Source organism: Canis lupus, chromosome 26 (assembly GCF_003254725.2).
Source record: "Canis lupus dingo isolate Sandy chromosome 26, ASM325472v2, whole genome shotgun sequence".
In the NCBI taxonomy this organism is placed as follows: Eukaryota; Metazoa; Chordata; class Mammalia; order Carnivora; family Canidae; genus Canis; species Canis lupus.
In genome coordinates, this window is record NC_064268.1 from 7,161,051 (window position 1) to 7,179,378 (window position 18,328).

The 18,328-nt window shown below is 37.9% G+C and overlaps 2 protein-coding genes across 2 annotated transcripts in view; one reads left to right on the forward strand and one right to left on the reverse strand.

The window, feature by feature from the left end:
* The window catches only part of KNTC1 (kinetochore associated 1), a 79,049-nt gene that overhangs the window by 47,821 nt on the left and 12,900 nt on the right, over nucleotides 1-18,328 (reverse strand). Inside the window, 18 exon segments of the mRNA XM_049101723.1 lie at nucleotides 698-809; nucleotides 2,564-2,625; nucleotides 3,402-3,455; nucleotides 3,822-3,911; nucleotides 4,002-4,127; nucleotides 8,144-8,219; nucleotides 8,305-8,370; nucleotides 8,472-8,515; nucleotides 9,762-9,860; nucleotides 11,177-11,228; nucleotides 11,563-11,678; nucleotides 11,895-11,947; nucleotides 12,310-12,403; nucleotides 13,654-13,764; nucleotides 14,140-14,174; nucleotides 15,050-15,127; nucleotides 16,594-16,672; nucleotides 17,024-17,139. Coding sequence (XP_048957680.1) covers nucleotides 698-809; nucleotides 2,564-2,625; nucleotides 3,402-3,455; nucleotides 3,822-3,911; nucleotides 4,002-4,127; nucleotides 8,144-8,219; nucleotides 8,305-8,370; nucleotides 8,472-8,515; nucleotides 9,762-9,860; nucleotides 11,177-11,228; nucleotides 11,563-11,678; nucleotides 11,895-11,947; nucleotides 12,310-12,403; nucleotides 13,654-13,764; nucleotides 14,140-14,174; nucleotides 15,050-15,127; nucleotides 16,594-16,672; nucleotides 17,024-17,139 — 1,463 coding nt within the window.
* The window catches only part of ZCCHC8 (zinc finger CCHC-type containing 8), a 114,057-nt gene that overhangs the window by 23,329 nt on the left and 72,400 nt on the right, over nucleotides 1-18,328 (forward strand). The window lies entirely within an intron of this gene.

Sequence of the window (18,328 nt, forward strand, 5' to 3'; positions counted from 1 at the left end):
ACCAAGTTACTTTTTGGAGCTAACAATACCTCCCCAATCAGAGCAGAAGTGCTAATGCACAATCCTTTACCACAATCCCAGCTACAACAGAAACATCCTCTCCACTACTTTTTAAGAAACCCATCAATAGGGCAGCCCAGGTGGCTCAGTGGTTTAGCGCCACCTTTAGCCTAGGGCCTAATCCTGGAGACCCAGGATCGAGTCCGACGTCAGGCTCCCTGCATGGAGCCTGCTTCTCCCTCTGCCTGTGTCCCTGCCTCTCTCTCTGTTTCTATGTCTCTCATGAATAGATAAATAAAATCTTAAAAAAAAAAAAAAGAAACCCATCAATAAATCATTTAATAACAACATGTTGCTTTTTTTTTTTTTTTAAGATTTTATTTTTAAGTAATCTTCATGCCCATTGTGGGGCCCAAATTCACAACCCAGAGATCAAGAGTCACATGCTCCACTGACTGAGCCAGCCAGGTGACCCAAAATATTGCCTTTTGAGCTAAATTTAGGAGTTAATTAGACTCTGGGATAAAACACGTTTCTAAGGTATCTTCACCTCTAATTTAATATCGTTGGGATAATTTTATCAAACATGCCATTTCCCACTCACACCCGACATCCTTCATCCATGTGTAGACAATGGATTCAATCACTGATCCTAGGTTCCATGAAGCCATTAACAACAAAATGCAAAATAGATTACCTGATGTCGAAGCCAAAGGTACTGTGCACAAACAAGGTTTCCTTCTCTTAGCTGTAAAAAGATATCCTTAAGGTCATCTTCATTATTCAGAAATTCAATCCAAGAACTACCACTGCAAAGTCAGAGGAAAAAAGTTAGTAGTTAAAAAAAAAAAAAATTAAGGTCATATGTTACAAGTGGATACTATTAGACATTTAAACTAGTGGTTTTTGGGCAGCCCAGCTGGCTCAGCGGTTAGCGCCACCTTCAGCCCAGGGCGTGATCCTGGAGACCTGGGATTGAGTCCCACATCAGGTTCCCTGCGTGGAGCCTGCTTCTCTCTCTGCCTGTGTCTCTACCTCTCTCTCTCTTTCTCTCTCATAAATAAATAAAATCTTTAAAAATAAATAAAATAAACTAGTGTTTTTCCCCCTCAAAGTTAAAAAAAAGGGGACGCCTGGGTGGGTCAGAGGTTTAGCGCCTGCCTTCGGCCCAGGGAGTAATCCTGGAGACCCGGGATTGAGTTCCACATTGGGCTCCCTGCATGGAGCCTGCTTTTCCCTCTGCCTATGTCTCTGCCTCTCTTTCTGTGTCTCTCATGAATAAATAAAATCTTTAAAAAAAAAAGTTACAAATATTATAGAGTAAAAAGTAATTTCCTGCTCCTACATTCCTCCCTGAGAGCCATATCTCTTCTTGTAGGTCCTTCCTAAGATAATCACTCTATATACAAGCAATTATTTTAAGTATTTTTTTGAGATTTTATTTATTTATTTGAGAGAAAGCAAGCAATCAAGTGAGAGCAAGAGCCAGGGAAAGGGCAGAGGGAGAGGGAGAAGCAGACTCCCTGCTTAGCAGGAAACCTGATGTGGAACTTGATCCTGGGACCAGGATCACGCCCTGAGCCAAAGGCAGATGCTCAACTGCTGAGCCACCCAGGCATCCCCCCTCATTCATTTTAAAAACATAAAATAATAAGATCACCTGGGTAGCTATATTTATACAACATACAAATATATATATGTATATAAATATATATATTTATACATATATATATTTATATACATATATAATATTTATCCCTTTATTTCCTTTACTCCTCTCTCTCAAAAAAAAAAAAAAAATAGGGCAGCCCCAGTGACGCAGCGGTTTAGCGCCGCCTACAGCCTGGGGTGTGATCCTGGAGACCCGGGATGGAGTCCCGCGTCGGGCTTCCTGTATGGAGGCTGCTTCTCCCTCTGCCTGTGTCTCTGCCTCTCTCTCTCTCTCTCTCTTTCTCTCTCTGTCTCTATGAATAAATAAAATCTTTTTTTTTTTTTGGTAGATAAAGGTTTGTTTAAATAAAATCTTAAATAAATAAATAAATAAATAAATAAAATCTTAAAAAAAAACCCACTACATGATACTGGTGAATGAATAATATAAAATTAACTGAATACAAAGTCCAGAGATAGACAAATACATGTCAGATTATAGCCTCACACTGCAAACAGCAGGAAAGGGGGACTGACTAGCCACAAGAAAAAAATAAAACTTCTATTTATTAATTTGACAATAAGCTAGTATTATCTTTAAGATAATTCTATCTCAAAAAAGATAGTTCTATCTCATATGTGTAGAGAATGATATTCTTGTTGCTTATGTTAGTATATCTAATAGAATCAATTGCCAGAAGTGAAATTGCTAAGGCAAAGATATGTGCATTTAAATTTGCCTTTCAAATGTATCAGTTCCCATAGATGGTGTAGAAGAATGTTCTAAAACCTAGTAGGAAAATAATATTTTCTATCACTCAATTCCCAGAAACACATTCGTTCAAAGTAATACTTTATTCTAGACTAAAACCTAAGTCATCATCTAAAACTGAAAAACAAAGAGTGTACACACCTGAATTTTTCTGGTCCAAATGCTCCATAAAAAGTAGTCAATTTTGCACGAGCCCTTAGAACCTAGAAAGAAATAACCTATTAATCTGAATAGTGTGTGTGAGAAAATTAAAATTAAAAACACCCCAAATTAGGTTTTCTGTTTCAAAGTCTTACACACATGCTCATTTCATCCCATATACCACTTCACATAAATATGACCAAAAAAACCTTGGAATAATGAAAACATTTCCAATCATATTCAATCAATAAAACTGCAGAAGAGAATGCATTTGCACATTGATTATAGATGACCTTCAAAATTAATTAGTTTTCCCATTCATTTATAAATGCCCTTATGGTAAAATCTAGCTGGATTATACCAAAAATTTACTTTTTTTTTTTTAAGATTTTATTTATTTATTCATGAGAGACACACAGAGAGAGAGAGAGAGAGAGGCAGAGACATACGCAGATGGAGTAGCAGGCTCCCTACAAGGAGCCCGATGTGAGACTCAATCCAGCATCCTGGGATCACACCCTGGGCCAAAGGCAGATGTTCAACCGCTGAGCCACCCACGTGTCCCCAAAAATTTACTTTGAAATAAGAATTTAAACCATGATAGTCATCATAACAGCATTTATTTGTGTGCATAACTGATGCCAGACACTACACAAGATGGTTTATATAAATTATCTAACCTGATTTCAAAATAACCCCATAAGTACTATTATTCCCATTTTTCAGTAAGGAAATAAGAATTAAAACAAGTTGCTCTTGAAAAAATACAGGTCTATCTTGAATTGAAAAACATATTGTAAAAGTACATTTATCCTCAAATTAAGTACAATGTAATTACCTCTTTTAAACCATCAGAATAGGTAGGAACAGTTTTATCTTCTTTTTGCAAAAGCTGAGATGAGCAAAGAGAAACAATGTTAGAATATCTGCTGTATTAGTTTTTTTCATGAAAGAAGATAGATTTTCCATGAAAGGAAAACTATCAAATCGCATGAACTGAGATAAATAGTGAATAAAGAAATGACACATCATAAAAAAATAATGCATCTTATGAAAACAGCTCACATGATTTGCCTATCTGTTACACCTTGATTTTAAGGAATATAATTATCAATGGTATCCACAGCTCACTGAGGGGAACGTAGAGCAAAAAATGCACTTTAGAACAGGTCTGCGATTCCTTTTTTTTTTTTTTTTTTTTGAGACGGTTTATTTTGCATGAGACAAACTAACAGGTATAGACATTATAAAAACTTACCCTGGTTTTGGCATAATTTAGCATTTCCTGGGTTGTTTCATAGGTTATCCACTGAGCCTCCAAGCAGTAATTCACCACAAATTCATCGTCCTGTTTCAGAAATGTCAGACATAGTAAGGCGACTTAATGTTCACCAGTCCATCAATCTGAATACTCTCATACATGACAGGGAAAACACACCTGGATATTACGGAGATTTTCCTTAGCTTCATCTACGAGTTTCTGCCATTCAGTCGGCTTGCTGGTGTCCGCAGAACTCAAGGCTAGTCTCTCTAATATATCGTTGGATTTCACCTTGTAAACAAGCTATAGTATAAACATGACACATTATTTTTTTAAAATTAATTAATTTATTTATGATAGTCACAGAGAGAGAGAGAGAGAGGCAGAGACACAGGCAGAGGGAGAAGCAGGCTCCATGCACCGGGAGCCCGATGTGGGATTCGATCCCGGGTCTCCAGGATCGCGCCCTGGGCCAAAGGCAGGCGCCAAACCACTGCGCCACCCAGGGATCCCAAACATGACACATTAAAGCAACTTGAAGCAAAATGATGCCTATGCAGGACTTGTTAGGCTACAGGCAATAGATTGTCATGAAAAAAGGCGAAGCCTCATGTGGTCCAGGAATAAATAGTAAAGCAGGTTAAGACTCAGATCACCCAAAGGTAATCCAGATTGCTAAGAGTTACAGAGACCATTGAATCCTGAGTACATGGGGATGCCTGGGTTGCTCAGTGGTTGAGCATCTGCCTTTGGCTCAGGGCGTGATCCTGGAGTTCCGGAATCGAGTCCCACATCAGGCTCCCCATGGGGAGCTTGCCTCTCCCTCTGTCTCTGCCCCTCTCTCTGTATCTATCATGAATAAATAGATACCAAAAAAAAAAAAAGAGCCTTATGTGAATTGCCTCATTTAATTCTCATAAAAACCTGAGCAAGCATTTATGCCTCACCATAACCCTACAGGGTAAATACTAACACTACCGTTATACCATCAAGAAAACCAAGACTCCAGAAAGGGTAAGTAATGCACCTGAAACTATGCAGTTCCAAAGTGACAGAACTGGTTTGTAAAAGATGACCCAAGGGTTATGGTGCATATCTCATTTCCTAAATCTGCCAAAGGTTCTTTAGCAGCTAGAAACAGCATGAGTTAGAAATACACAAAATGGGGTGCCTGGGTGGTTCAGGTGGCTAAGCATCCAAATCTTGGTGTTGGGTCAGGTTATGATCTCAGGGTCGTGAGATTGAACCCCAAATCCCATGTGGGGCTCTGCCCTGGGTGTGGAGCCTGCTTAAGATTCTCTCCCTCCCTCTCCCTCGGCCCCTCCCTAGGCTAACACACTTTCTCTCTTGAAAGAAAAGAAAAGAAAGGAAAGAAAGGAAAGAAAGGAAAGAAAGAAAGAGAGATCCCAAACTTCAGGTTCCTTTTTTGTAAGCAAAATGCTAACTTTGACAATAACCCTGTAATTCTGAAAGCTAAAATGGTACGAAAGTTGGGATGCCTGGGTAGCTCAGTGGTTGAGCATCTGCCTTCTACTCAGGGCATGATCCCAGAGTCCTGGGATCAAGTCCCGCATCAGGCTCCCTACGTGGAGCCTGCTTCTCCCTCTGCCTGTCTCTGCCTCTCTCTTTCTCTATGTCTCATGAATAAATAAATAAAATCTTAAAAAATAAATAAACAAATAAAATGGTAAGGAAGTATAGTTTCTCTACTTGTACTTCTATACTCCCTGAAAACTGCTTTTACTGATCTTGATTATTCACTCCATTCACTTAATTTTATTTTATTTTTTTAAGTAATCTCTACGTCCAACATGGGGCTTGAATTCATGACCCCAAGATCAAGAGTAAACAGGCTCTACTGACTGAGCCAGCCAGACATCCCTACTCTTAAAAAAAAAAAGAAAAAGTTATTATGAAACTTTCAAATGTTCAAAAAGGTAATAAGTCATGTACTCTCAACCTACTTAAAAGTAAATATTACTAATATAGCTTAAGATTTCTTCTCTGCATCCCTAATATATCATCCTCCTTGTCTCAACCAGAAGTATCCATTACTGATTTTGGTGCTTAATATTCCATTAATTTCTCTATGTCTTTACTCATATACCTTTCCAAATACCACACAAAATTATTTCATATGTTTTAAAATGTTACACTTAAAAAATTTTTTTAAGATTTTATTTATTTATTCATGATAGAGAGAGAGAGAGAGAGAGAGAGAGAGAGAGAGGTAGAGACACAGGCAGAGGGAGAAGCAGGCTCCATGCAGGGAGCCTGACATGGAACTCGATCTCGGGACTCCAGGATCAGGCCCTGGGCTGAAGGTGGCGCTAAACCGCCGAGCCACCCAGGCTGCTCCGACACCTCCCAGTTTTAATACTTGATCTTATCTGTAGTATTTGAAACTGCTGATCACTCCCTCCTGAACTCTAAAGTTTCTCTTTCCTTGACTTTTTTTTTTTAAGATTTTGTTTATTTATTATTTGACAGGGAGCAAGAGAGAGAGAGAGAGCAAGCACAAACAGGCAGAGGGAGAGGGAGAAGCAGGCTCCTCACAGAGCAGAGAGCCCAATGTGGGGCTCTATCCTAGAACCCTGAAATCATGACCTGAGACGAAGGCAGACGCTTAACTGACTGAGCCATCCAGGCACCCGTCTTTCCTTGACTTCTATCTACCTCATCTATCTTCTATCATACATTTTTATGGTTTTCCTCCTTCATTCCCAAATATGCAGATATCCCTTCTTCCTTATTCCCTACATGCTGCTATCCCTGGATTTTATCCTAAGATGAGATCTCTCTACTCTACACATTTGCCCGGAGTGGTCTGAGTGGTCACCTAGCATAACCTACCTCTAGATTCAACTAACATCACTCTCAATCTCCTACTAGACAGTCTGATTTCACAAAATCCCTTCCATGCAAGTTTTAGAAAGCAGACCCTTCATCTTTCCCCACTACCTGCTTTTCTGCACATATTTCTCATTTTATGGAGTACCATCCGCAACCCCTGAGTATGCCGAGCCAGAATCCTGTCAGTCCATCTCCTACAGTTGTCCCTCCCTAGGTGTGATGGTTTAGCCCCACTGATTCTCCCTCCTCTGTGCCTCTTGTGTCAGACTTTCCCTCTCGTACATCTTCACTTCACTGCAGTGGCTCAGGTCTCACTCAGAAATCTGTGCAATCTCCCAATTTAGGTCTTTACACCCCTAAATCTGCACCATTCCAAACAATTCTTCAGTTTTACAAAGTGATAGTCTGGGGCACCTGGGTGGCTCAGTAATTGAACATCTGCTTTTGGCTCAGGGCATGATATTGGGGTCCCGGGATAGGGTCCTCCATCAGGCTCCCCACAGGGAGCCTGCTTCTCCCTTCTCCCTTTGCCTATGTCTCTCCCCCTCTCTGTGTGTCTTTCATGAATAAATTAATAAAATTAAAAAAAAATAAGTCATAATCTAATCATCTCCCCATCACTGGTCAATTACAATCTAAATCCTCTGTGATGCACACAAAGTTCCCCAGGCACTGACCACCTACTGCTCCATCATCAGCTCCTTTCACTCCTTTGTGCATACAACCTATTCTCTGCTCCTACCTAGTCAGCAGGAGTTCCTAGAAGCCTCATAAGCCTTTGCTCATGCTGTCTTTCCAGCTAGAATTCCCTTCCTCTTCCTGGACTATCTGGAACATCTTCAAGATCTGACAAAAAGGGATCCCTGGTTGGTTCAGCTGTTTAGCACCTGCCTTTGGCCCAGGGCGTGATCCTGGAGTCCCGGGATCGAGTCCAGCATCAGGCTCCCGGCATGGAGCCTGCCTGTGTCTCTGCCTCTCTCTCCCACCCCCTCTCTCATGAACAAATAAATAAATAAATCTTAAAAAAAAAAAAAAAAAGGGGGATCCCCGGGTGGCGCAGTGGTTTGGCGCCTGCCTTTGGCCCAGGACGCGATCCTGGAGACCCGGGATCGAATCCCATGTCGGGCTCCCGGTGCATGGAGCCTGCTTCTCCCTCTGCCTATGTCTCTGCCTCTCTCTCTCTCTGACTATCATAAATAAATAAAAATTAAAAAAAAAAAAAAGTTCAAAATAATTGTAAAAAAAAAAAAAAAAAGATCTGACAAAAAAATGACCTCCTCTGGGAAATCTTTCTGTCCCAGTACGGTGTCAGTCTCTCCCTTGAATCCTTAGTGTTCTCTGGTCATATTTTAATTATAGGCTTGACCATACTAAATTCCAATTACACTTTACGTGTTTGTCTCCCCAGTCTCTATTACATAAAGAAATGCTTGTTGGATGAACAAATGAATTCATGAAAGAATTACCTCAACATCTAGTCCAAACTGAATAGCAAAGCTCTCAGCTTCAGCAAATCTGTGTTTGTGAAGTAATCGACTCAATCTGACAAGTCAAATAAGAAATTTCAGTAAAATTTTTATTAATCAGGGAACTTAAGGGTAAAGCTTAAAAGAAAACAAGAAGTTACCTGTTTTCTGGTAAAGCTTCTGTAAGACACCTGAGTACCACAAGAGAGATGGAGTCTTCAGACAGTCTGAAAAAAGTTTGCACTGTAAGTGTATTTGTCATTAAGTAAGTAAATTGTAACTTATCTGCTATTTAATGACTTATTTAATAAAACAAAATATGACCTACTTTGAATCATTTTTGCAAATTCCTTCCAGAAGGTATACGGTATCCTACAACAATTAAAAAAAAAAAGTTTAAAATTGAAATACAGAAATAATTCATTTTATAGTTACTAAGAAAACACTGATTTAGGTGAGAATTATCCATCAGTGCATCCTAAATTTACAGCAAAAAAACCACTGGGGAAAAGGATATTCCTGGAGTCTCCAAATAACATCACAGAATTTACTTAACCATTATAAAGGGGGGAGAAAGTACCTTACAATGGAGAAATCTGGTAGAACTGCCCCCAACAAAGTAATCACATTTATCATCACTAATAGTAGGACAAATGGACAGGAGGCCCTTAATATGACACAGTTCAATACAGTATTACCTATGTGGTATCCTTGTCAAGAAAGCTTAGTATGCACCTAATTATGACAACCCAAGTAGAGGGACATTCTACAACATGACAAGCTAGGATTTGGAAAATGTTAAGGTCTTAAAAAAAAAAAAAAACAGGGAACCATTGCAGATTAAAGCAGACTACTGTGTGACCATGACAACAAAATTCCATGCATAATGCTTGAGTAGATACTAGATCAAGAAGAAAAAAAAAGCTTTAAAGTAATTGGCACCACTGGTAAAATCTGGATTTGGATGGTATGTTTCATAATAGTATTGTATTAATGTTAATTTTTCTGAGTGATAATGGCGTTATAGAAGAATGCCCTTATTCTTAGGAGAGATCTGCTGAAGCATTTAGGGGTAACACGCCATGGTGCTTACAAGTAATTTCAAAGGTTTGGAAAAATAGAGAGAGAGAGAGAGAGTACGTGTGTGTGTGACGATGTGAGACAAATGTAATGAATGTTTTTTTAAAAAGATTATAATTAAAACATAAGTCCATAAAAGCAATAACCTTCCCCCCAAACTATCATTCATACTTCCTGTGGAGACAAAAGAAAACTGAACAAGTAGATGATTCAGGTTTTATTTGATTAATATGCTTATTTATTTTCCTTACATGAAGACTGGCCTTTGGCAAGTGTATTTGAAAGCATCTGGTGATAATAAATATAGTTGTAAACATGAGACCTATCCAGGTATTACATACACCAGTTTCCACTCATGTTTAGCTTAAAGTAAAAAATAATAATAATTTTGTTATTTAAATAAACTCTATACCCAGCATGGGGCTCGAACATATGACCCTGAGATCAAGAATTACATGCTCTTTTGACTGAGTCAGCCCCGCACCGCTTAGTCTCCTTAATGTTTTTATTATAAGGTAAAAAATATACATCAACATACTGTGCTAATTCCTGATTGGACCAGAGATGAAATACTAGATACTTCCAAAGAATACAGTATTTCCATCGTAGGTAATGAATAAACCACGAGATTTTTCATCTAAGAAAAACAGAAGAGCAATTAGTTTAGTAGGTCATATAAATCTACAAGACCAAGATAGTACTTCATAATCAAGGACCTATATTAAAACATTCGGTACAAGGCTAAATGCAAAAGACAATTTCATAACTAAGTTAATTACTGTATTATTTAAATGTTATATATGAAATTATGCTCTATTCCATCTTCTGAATCTTTTTTTTTTTTTAAAGATTTTATTTATTCATGAGAGTCACAGAAAGAGAGAGGCAGAGACACAGGCAGAGGGAGAAGTAGGCTCCATGCAGGAAGCCCAACGTGGGACTCGATCCCGGGACTCCAGGACCACACCCTGGGCTGAAGGCTGCGCTAAACTGCTGAGCCACCCAGGCTGCCCGCATCTTCTGAATCTTTTGAATGAAAAACCATATACCTGAAGTTCATTCTACAATTTATATATTTAAGGTAAATTAATTCCTAATAATAGGAGTCACTCTAATGAACATTTCTTGAGGATATTTTTTTTTCTTGCGGATATTTTTAATCCTGCAATGCTCCAATTAGAGCTGAGATTATTTATTTATTTATTTATTTAAAGATTTTATTTCTTTATTCATGAGAGACACAGAGAGAGCAAGAGAGGCAGAGACACAGGGAGAGGGAGAAGCAGGCTCCATGCAGGGAGCCCAATGTGGGACTCGATCCTGGCTTTCCAGGATCACACCCTGGGCTGAAGGCGGCACTAAACTGCTGAGCCACCCGGGCTGCCCATGGAGCTGAGATTTATTTTTAAAAGATTTTATTTCTTTATTTGAGAGAGAGAAAGAGCGAGAGAACACATGAGTAGGGAGAGGAACAGAGGGAGAGCAACAAGCAGACTGCACTGAGTATGGTGCTCAATCTCACAACCCTGAGATCATGACCTGAGCTGAATTCAAGAGTTGGATGCTTAACTGACTGAGCCACTCAAGTGTCCCTCCATTGTTTTTTAATAAGAAAAAAAGAGGGACACCTGGGTGGCTCAGTGGTTGAGCATCTTGCCTTTGGTGCAGGTCATGGTCCTGGGGTCCTGGGACACAGTCCTGCATCAGGCTCCCTGCAGGGAGCCTGCTTCTCCTTCTGCCTATGTCTCTGCCTCTCTCTCGGTCTCTCATGAATAAATAAATAAAATCTTTAAAAAAAAGAAAAAAGAACTCTGCGGTATTATATTTGATTTGTCAAAACTGTGTCAACAAAAAGCTAAATGCTATAGGCACTACTTAACCACTTTCATATTAGCTATGCTATTTCTATCTAACACATAATGTGGACAAATGTGAAATAAAATTTTCAAATACCTTATTAGTAGTAGTTGTCAGAGCTACTAATTTGAGATTTGTAATCCCTTGCCTAAATAAAAGAGGAAAGAAGGTTTAAGTGACTCAAATAAACTTTGCCAAGTTAGATATAAGCTAAGTCAAAGGAATATTCTAAAAGGTGAAAATTGATTCCCATAGAAGACATTGAACCTCATTTCTTCATGTTTATGGCCCCGACTGACACTCTCTAACACAACCATTTGGAGGTTGGTACAGACTATTTGCTCTCAATGAATTTGACCCCCAGTGGAATGGTCCTTACCCTGTCAGTCTGTCCACAGGGTTAGTTAGAATGTAACATATAATGAATGATCAAGAGACCTGGTTGTAACAGAAAGGAAATCACTACTAGTGTCATAATGTACCACGTGACTGATGAAGGAGAATCTGCTTCGGTGGTAAGAAGAAACTCTTCGATGTGAAGAGAAGGCCAGTTCCATATGGGAGTCAGAGTGTAAATATCCCATATGCTCAGCACATTCTGCAAAAAGAAACATTTCAGACACACCTTCTTAATGATATTTCAAGATCTTACACTGCAGCATCTATTTCTTGATATAGGTACTGAAATAAAGCACAGCACACCAGATAGTAATCCACCCCAGCTAAAATCCTTGTCTTTTTTAAGTTTGACAAATTTTTGTTGCTTAACATAATACCAAATGAAAACAACGAAGCAGAAATATCAGAAACATACATCAGTATCAAGAACAAAAAGTAGATTGTCTATCAACTGGAACTTCTTGGCACCTACAAGAGAGAAATCGAGGTGTGTAAGATTACATTTCTGTGTCACAGACAGCCACGTTTAAATAAAAAACTACCATTATTTATGAAAAGGCAGAACTACCACACTTAAACAAAAAGTTTCCATTCTCATATTCCTGACTCTATATATTTTTAGATGACCGCTAAAATGTAAAGCTCCCAAAATGAAGAGTAAAAATTCCAACAGGTCAAGAACAGTCAATTATGTGGACAGTTATCAAACTAATCTGGCTTCTTTCAAAGAGCAGTAAGGTAAAATGATCCATTCACTAGACTTAGCATATTGACATGAAAATTAAAACTCACTAGTCATGGCCCCAAGTAGTTTCATTAACTTATTTTACCTTTAATAATCTCTGCATCAAGAACATTCTTAATTGTCATTCCTTTCCTGGAAGAGTCTGGTTCCCATTTTGAGAATGCACAATTACCAGTTCCCTACAGAGGTGAAACAGCACATCAACTGCAAATTTGGTTGTTAGATCTGAAGACTCCTTCAAGTAAAAACACCCAAGTTGTACACATATATATATTTCAAAATATACGTATGTATTCAGGCCCAACTTTTATTTTCCAGTCACTCTCTTAGTCTGCTTTCAACAGAACAGAATGGAAAGAATAGCAAATTGGGCTATTTGCCATTATCACTGAATATTTAATAAGGAGCGGGCACATTCAGGCAACTCACTCCAGAGATATAGGGTAAACTCTAAGACTTCCTGCAGTAAGATGAGACAGTTTTTGGTTAAGTTTTTCATTAAAGTATCCACAAATTTTTGAAACAAATAAAATATTAATATTAATAAAAATATTAATTTTGTTTTTTAATATTAATTTTAAATCATTGGAAACCCTGTGAAACACTGAACTAGATACACAGAATAGATAAATGTGACCGTCTCCTAATATAAAATATAAATCTGGCAGGTAAAAATGTTGTCAATGCTGTAATTATATTGAATTATTTTCTACTTCTTGAATATAATTAGATTTTTGTTGTTATTTTTCCCTAGATTCATAACTGAAAGAAATGCTAAATTTCAGGTAGAAATGAGTGAAAATGAAGATGCTGGGCAGCCTGGGTAGCTCAGTGGTTTAGCACCGCCTTCAGCCCAGGGCATGATCCTGGAGACCGGGAATTGAGTCCCACATCAAGCTCCCTGCATGGAGCCTGCTTCTCCCTCTGCTTTGTCTCTGCCTCTCTCTCTCTCTCTCTTTCTCTCATGAATAAATTAATAAAATCTTTAAAAAATAAAATAAAAATATTTGACAAATAAAGCACACATAACATAATTATTTTTTTTAATGTTTTTAAATTTATTTATGATAGTCACACACAGAGAGAGAGAGAGGCAGAGACACAGGCAGAGGGAGAAGCAGGCCCCATACAGGGAGCCCGACGTGGGACTCGATCCCGGGTCTCCAGGATCGCGCCCTGGGCCAAAGGCAGGCGCCAAACCGCTGCGCCACCCAGGGATCCCCATAACATAATTATTAAAGAAAAAAAAAAAGATGCATTATGTTTTCCAACAGAGAAACTCAGGTGTACTTGAGTTAATTTCAAAATCTTAATTTTACAATTTCTATCTTTAAGTTATACAATACAAATTAATTACCAATTTAACCAAAACTATGTGTTAATGAAGAAATACTTCAGAAGCAAAATTAAATTTTATAGAAAAAATTACCCCAATTATCACGGGAACTTCACTTGCTAAGTCTCCAGCCACAAGATTGAGACAACCAAAGGTATGATAATTTTCAGTAGAAACAAAACTAGACTTGATTTGTCCTTGTAACTGCAAAATTAAAAAAATAAGAATGTCATAGATATGGTCCACAGTCCAAATTCCTTGGAAAGATTGATAAAAATGAGTTTAAATCAATCAGTTATAAATGCATTTTTATTTTTATTTATTTTTAAATACATCTCTCTTTTTAAAATGATTTTATATTTAAGCAATCTCTACACCCAACATGGGGCTCAAATTCACAACCCCGAAATCAAGAATTACATGCTCTACTGAAGGAGCCAGCCCCCATAAATGCACTTTTAAATGGCAATGTTACTAAAATGTTTTATCACTCTAATTCTCAAAATATCAACCACTAGACAATATCCAGAAACACTCTCTTAATAGAAGTTTCAAGAGGACAATGTGGCTTTTTCTTACCTTTTTTGCTGTATTGAAGTCTACATTCTCAATCGCTGCATGAAAGGAGAAAGCAGACTAAAGTTATAGTATTAACCTATAAAATACAAGCAAGTCACCCTTGTGTGTCAAGGCCAAATTACATACACTATTCTCCTAGTAAGAGGAACACTAGTCGGAAGCTAACGAAGCAGTGGCGAAGTTTCAATTTTGCTCTTGACCACTGATATAAACGGTGACATGTCATGGTCAGGGCACCAGCCAGGCTGCATCTTAGGCTCCAGAGAGCCTCTCCATACTTTCCCTTACCACATTTCTCCCTCTTAAGGCGGTCTTCTCCCTGATGCAACTCTCTTCTTCAAGCTCTAAAGTCCTATCTGTAAAGTCTTCATCACTTTGCATACCACTTTGGAAGAGCTCTTTTACTTGTCTGGTTCCTTCATTAAACTATGAAGACCTATGTCTGGTGGTATCCCCAGGACTTTGTATATTCGTGGCACGAAGATTATGAAAAAATATTTGTTGAACACATGCCCTCAACCTTTCCCAGCTCAGAAGGATGTATGGTCCATACCACTCACTTAGCACATTCTATGGATTATCGCCTGTATTAACGTGTTTATATAATCATTTCAGTTTCTAGGCGCATTCATTCCATCAAAAAGCATTTACTCTGCTAGTGTGTATCTTGTCTCCCCAACTAAGCCATGAACTTCTCGAAGGCTGTAAACAATGTACATTTCTTTAGATCCTGTCACAGCCTTAATAGTGAAAATTAAGCAATATGTGAATACTCAAAAGTATATGCAGTATTATAGAATCTAATTAAACTAAACTAATATTCTTAAAGAGAATATTTAAAATTTTACCCAAAAAACTAATAAGAAATATTGCTGCAAATCAATAATAATAAAAAAAATCCATTACTTACCTTGTTGAATTTTTAAAAGTTGAAGATTTGTAATGTAAAAAAATCCATTGTTTGTAAGCAGCAGCATATAATAGGTACCTATTGAAATAAAATCAAGCCAGTTTCTCTAACAGGTGCATGGACATAAAATTTAAGTGTTTGGGGTGCCTAGGTGGTGCAGTCAGTTAAGCGTCCAGTTAAGTGCCTGACTCTAGGTTTCAGTTCAAATCATGATCTCAGAGTCATGAGATCAAGCCCTGCATTGGGCTCCACACTCAGGGTAGAGTCTGCCTGAGACTCTCTATTCCTCTTCCTCTGCCCTCCGCCCCCTGACCATGCTCAAGCACTCCCACACTTTTTTTCTCTCTCTCAAGCAAATAAATAAATCTTAAAAAGAAAATTTAAGGCCTTAAAAACATGTCAATTTGCTCACTTAAATTCTAATTATCAAATAATATGGTAATGACACAGATAAAGCTTATTTAGAAAGAATAAGTAAGTCATTTGTAAAAATAATGCTAACTTCTTTGAAACCTTTATAAACTTCACTTAACAGGAAAAAAAAAAAACCCTCAGATATATTAAATTAAGGTCCAGTTAACATTTGTTGAAATAAAAATATGATAAATATGTTGAAACCTACAAAAACATTTAAAAAAAATATGTCTCCTTGGTAATCTATAGAACTCTTAAAACTGGGCAGCCCGAGTGGCTCAGCAGTTTAGTGTTGCCTTCAGGCCAGGACCTGATCCTAGGGACCCAGGATCAAGTCCCATGTTGGGCTCCCTGCATGGAGCCTGCTTTTCCCTCTGCCTGTATCTCTGCCTCTGTGTGTGTGTGTGTCTCTCATGAATAAATAAATAAAATCTTAAAAAAAAAAAAAAAAGAACTCTTAAAACTATAAAAATGAATTTAGAATATTAAGTTCAGGAAGTATATTTAAACCCCTGAAAAGAGGGGCACCGGGGTGGCTCAATGGTTGAGCATCTGCCTTTGGCTCAGGTTATGATCCCAGAGTCATGGGATCCAGTCCTGCATCAGACTCCTGCAGGGAGCCTGCTTCTCCCTCTGCCTATGTCTCTGCCTCTTTCCGTGTCTCTCATGAATAAATAAAATCTTTTAAAAATAATAAATAAGCCCCTGAAAAGAACTAATATACAAAAACTTGGGGCACCTGGGTGGCTCAGTCAGTTAAGTGTCTGCCTTTGGCTTAGCTCATGATCCCAGGGTCCTGGGTTCAAGCCCCATATCAGGCTCTCTCCTTAGTGAGGAGCCTTGCTTCTCCCTCTCCCTCTGCTGTTCCCCCTGCTTGTGTGTGTGCATGCTCTCTATCAAATAAATAAATAAAATTTTAAAACAAACTAAAACAAAATAAAATACAAAAACTTATTTCTTATAATAATATTACTTGAATCACTAGAAAATTTAATATATATAAATAATATATATAATAAGTAATATAGGAGGCATAAAGATGAATTCATATAATTTCTTAACTATAAATATTATTTTTTTATTGGTTATATATGTCCTCTAGACATTAAAGAAAAATTCAAAACACTTACCTTCACTTGAGCTGTCCTTCTCAATAACAAGATTCCGGTAAGTACACTGATTTTCATCATTAGCTTTCTGAAGAAAAGCCTAATTGCAAATTCATTTCAAATGATAAGATTAAGCCCAGAAAAATACAATCAAGGATTATATTTTTTCAAACCTGATATTATTGATGACCATTAGCAATAATTCTGCCTATATCCGAAATATTTTAGTTTTAAAATGAAAAACTATTTTGGACAAACATAGTAGGAATATATTCAAAGCTTAATTTTTCAATTTTGCATTTACTTCATATAAGGTAGAATTTTAAAATTTAATATAAAGAATATTATTCTTTCAATTAAAAAATTAAATAATGGTTTGCTACAGTTTTAGTTGTCTCAGAGGTACTTTCAAATTTAAGTGACAAAAATGAAAAATATAACAGTTTCTTACATTAGTGAGTAATGTTTGCTTTGATGTTACATGAATAAGATGTAAATTGCCACTTCTCTCCCCAACCAAAAGAAACTTTCCTTCTTGACATAGGCCAACTACATCCACTTTGGTATCTGAAAATTACAAATCAAAGTTACAAGCTTCCTTCAAAAATATTTATTTTCAGTACACAAAAATGTGCAAATTTTGTCATTAAAACTCAACTATTCAAGCTTTTCTTAAATATGTCCAAAAGGTGGTAATTAAAATTTTTTTTTAGGGGGATCCCTGGGTGGCGCAGCGGTTTGGCGCCTGCCTTTGGCCCAGGGCGCGATCCTGGAGACCCGGGATCGAGTCCCACGTCGGGCTCCCGGTGCATGGAGCCTGCTTCTCCCTCTGCCTATGTCTCTGCCTCTCTCTCTCTCTGTGTGACTATCATAAATAAATTAAAAAAAAAAAAATTTTTTTTTTAAATGTTACTCTTGGTCAGCCTGTGTGGCTCAGTGGTTAAGCACGGCCTTCAGGGATCCCTGGGTGGCGCAGCGGTTTGGCGCCTGCCTTTGGCCCAGGGCGCGATCCTGGAGACCCGGGATCGAATCCCACATCAGGCTCCCGGTGCATGGAGCCTGCTTCTCCCTCTGCCTGTGTCTGTGCGCCTCTCTCTCTCTCTCTGTGACTATCATAAATAAATAAAAATTAAAAAAAAAAAAAAAAAAAAAAAGCACGGCCTTCAGCCCAGAGTGTGATCCTGGAGATCGGGGATTGAGTCCCATATCAGGTTCCCAGCATGGAGCCTGCATCTCCCTCTGCCTAGGTCTCTGCCTCTCTCTCTCTCTCTCTCTTTCTGTGTGTCTCTCACGAATAAATAAATAAAATCTTTAAAAAAAAGTTACTCTTTAGTCAACAAATATTTACTGAGCACTTAGTACATGCTAAGGCAGTGTTCCAGGCCTTTTGCATATATCTGAGAATAGTAACAAAAGAGTCCCACCTTCATGGAGCTTAAATCCCAAGGCAGAAATAGATGACAAACAATTAGAGCATAATAAATTATATGACATGTAAGAAGGTGGTAAATTCTCTGAAAAAAAAATAAAAGTAGAGCAGGGAAAGATAGCTTGGATGAGCCATGCATATTGCACAGCACTAATTGGAGTGCTCAGGGTAGCCCCCTTGGATAAGGTGAGGCATAAACAAAGACTTCCCACAAATGTATTACACATTAACACAGCCCACTATTTCATGGTGAAATTTTGAAGCTTGTAGAACATTCAGGGTAGATACATTAAATTTTACAAAATAAGAGTTCCTTGCCTCCATATT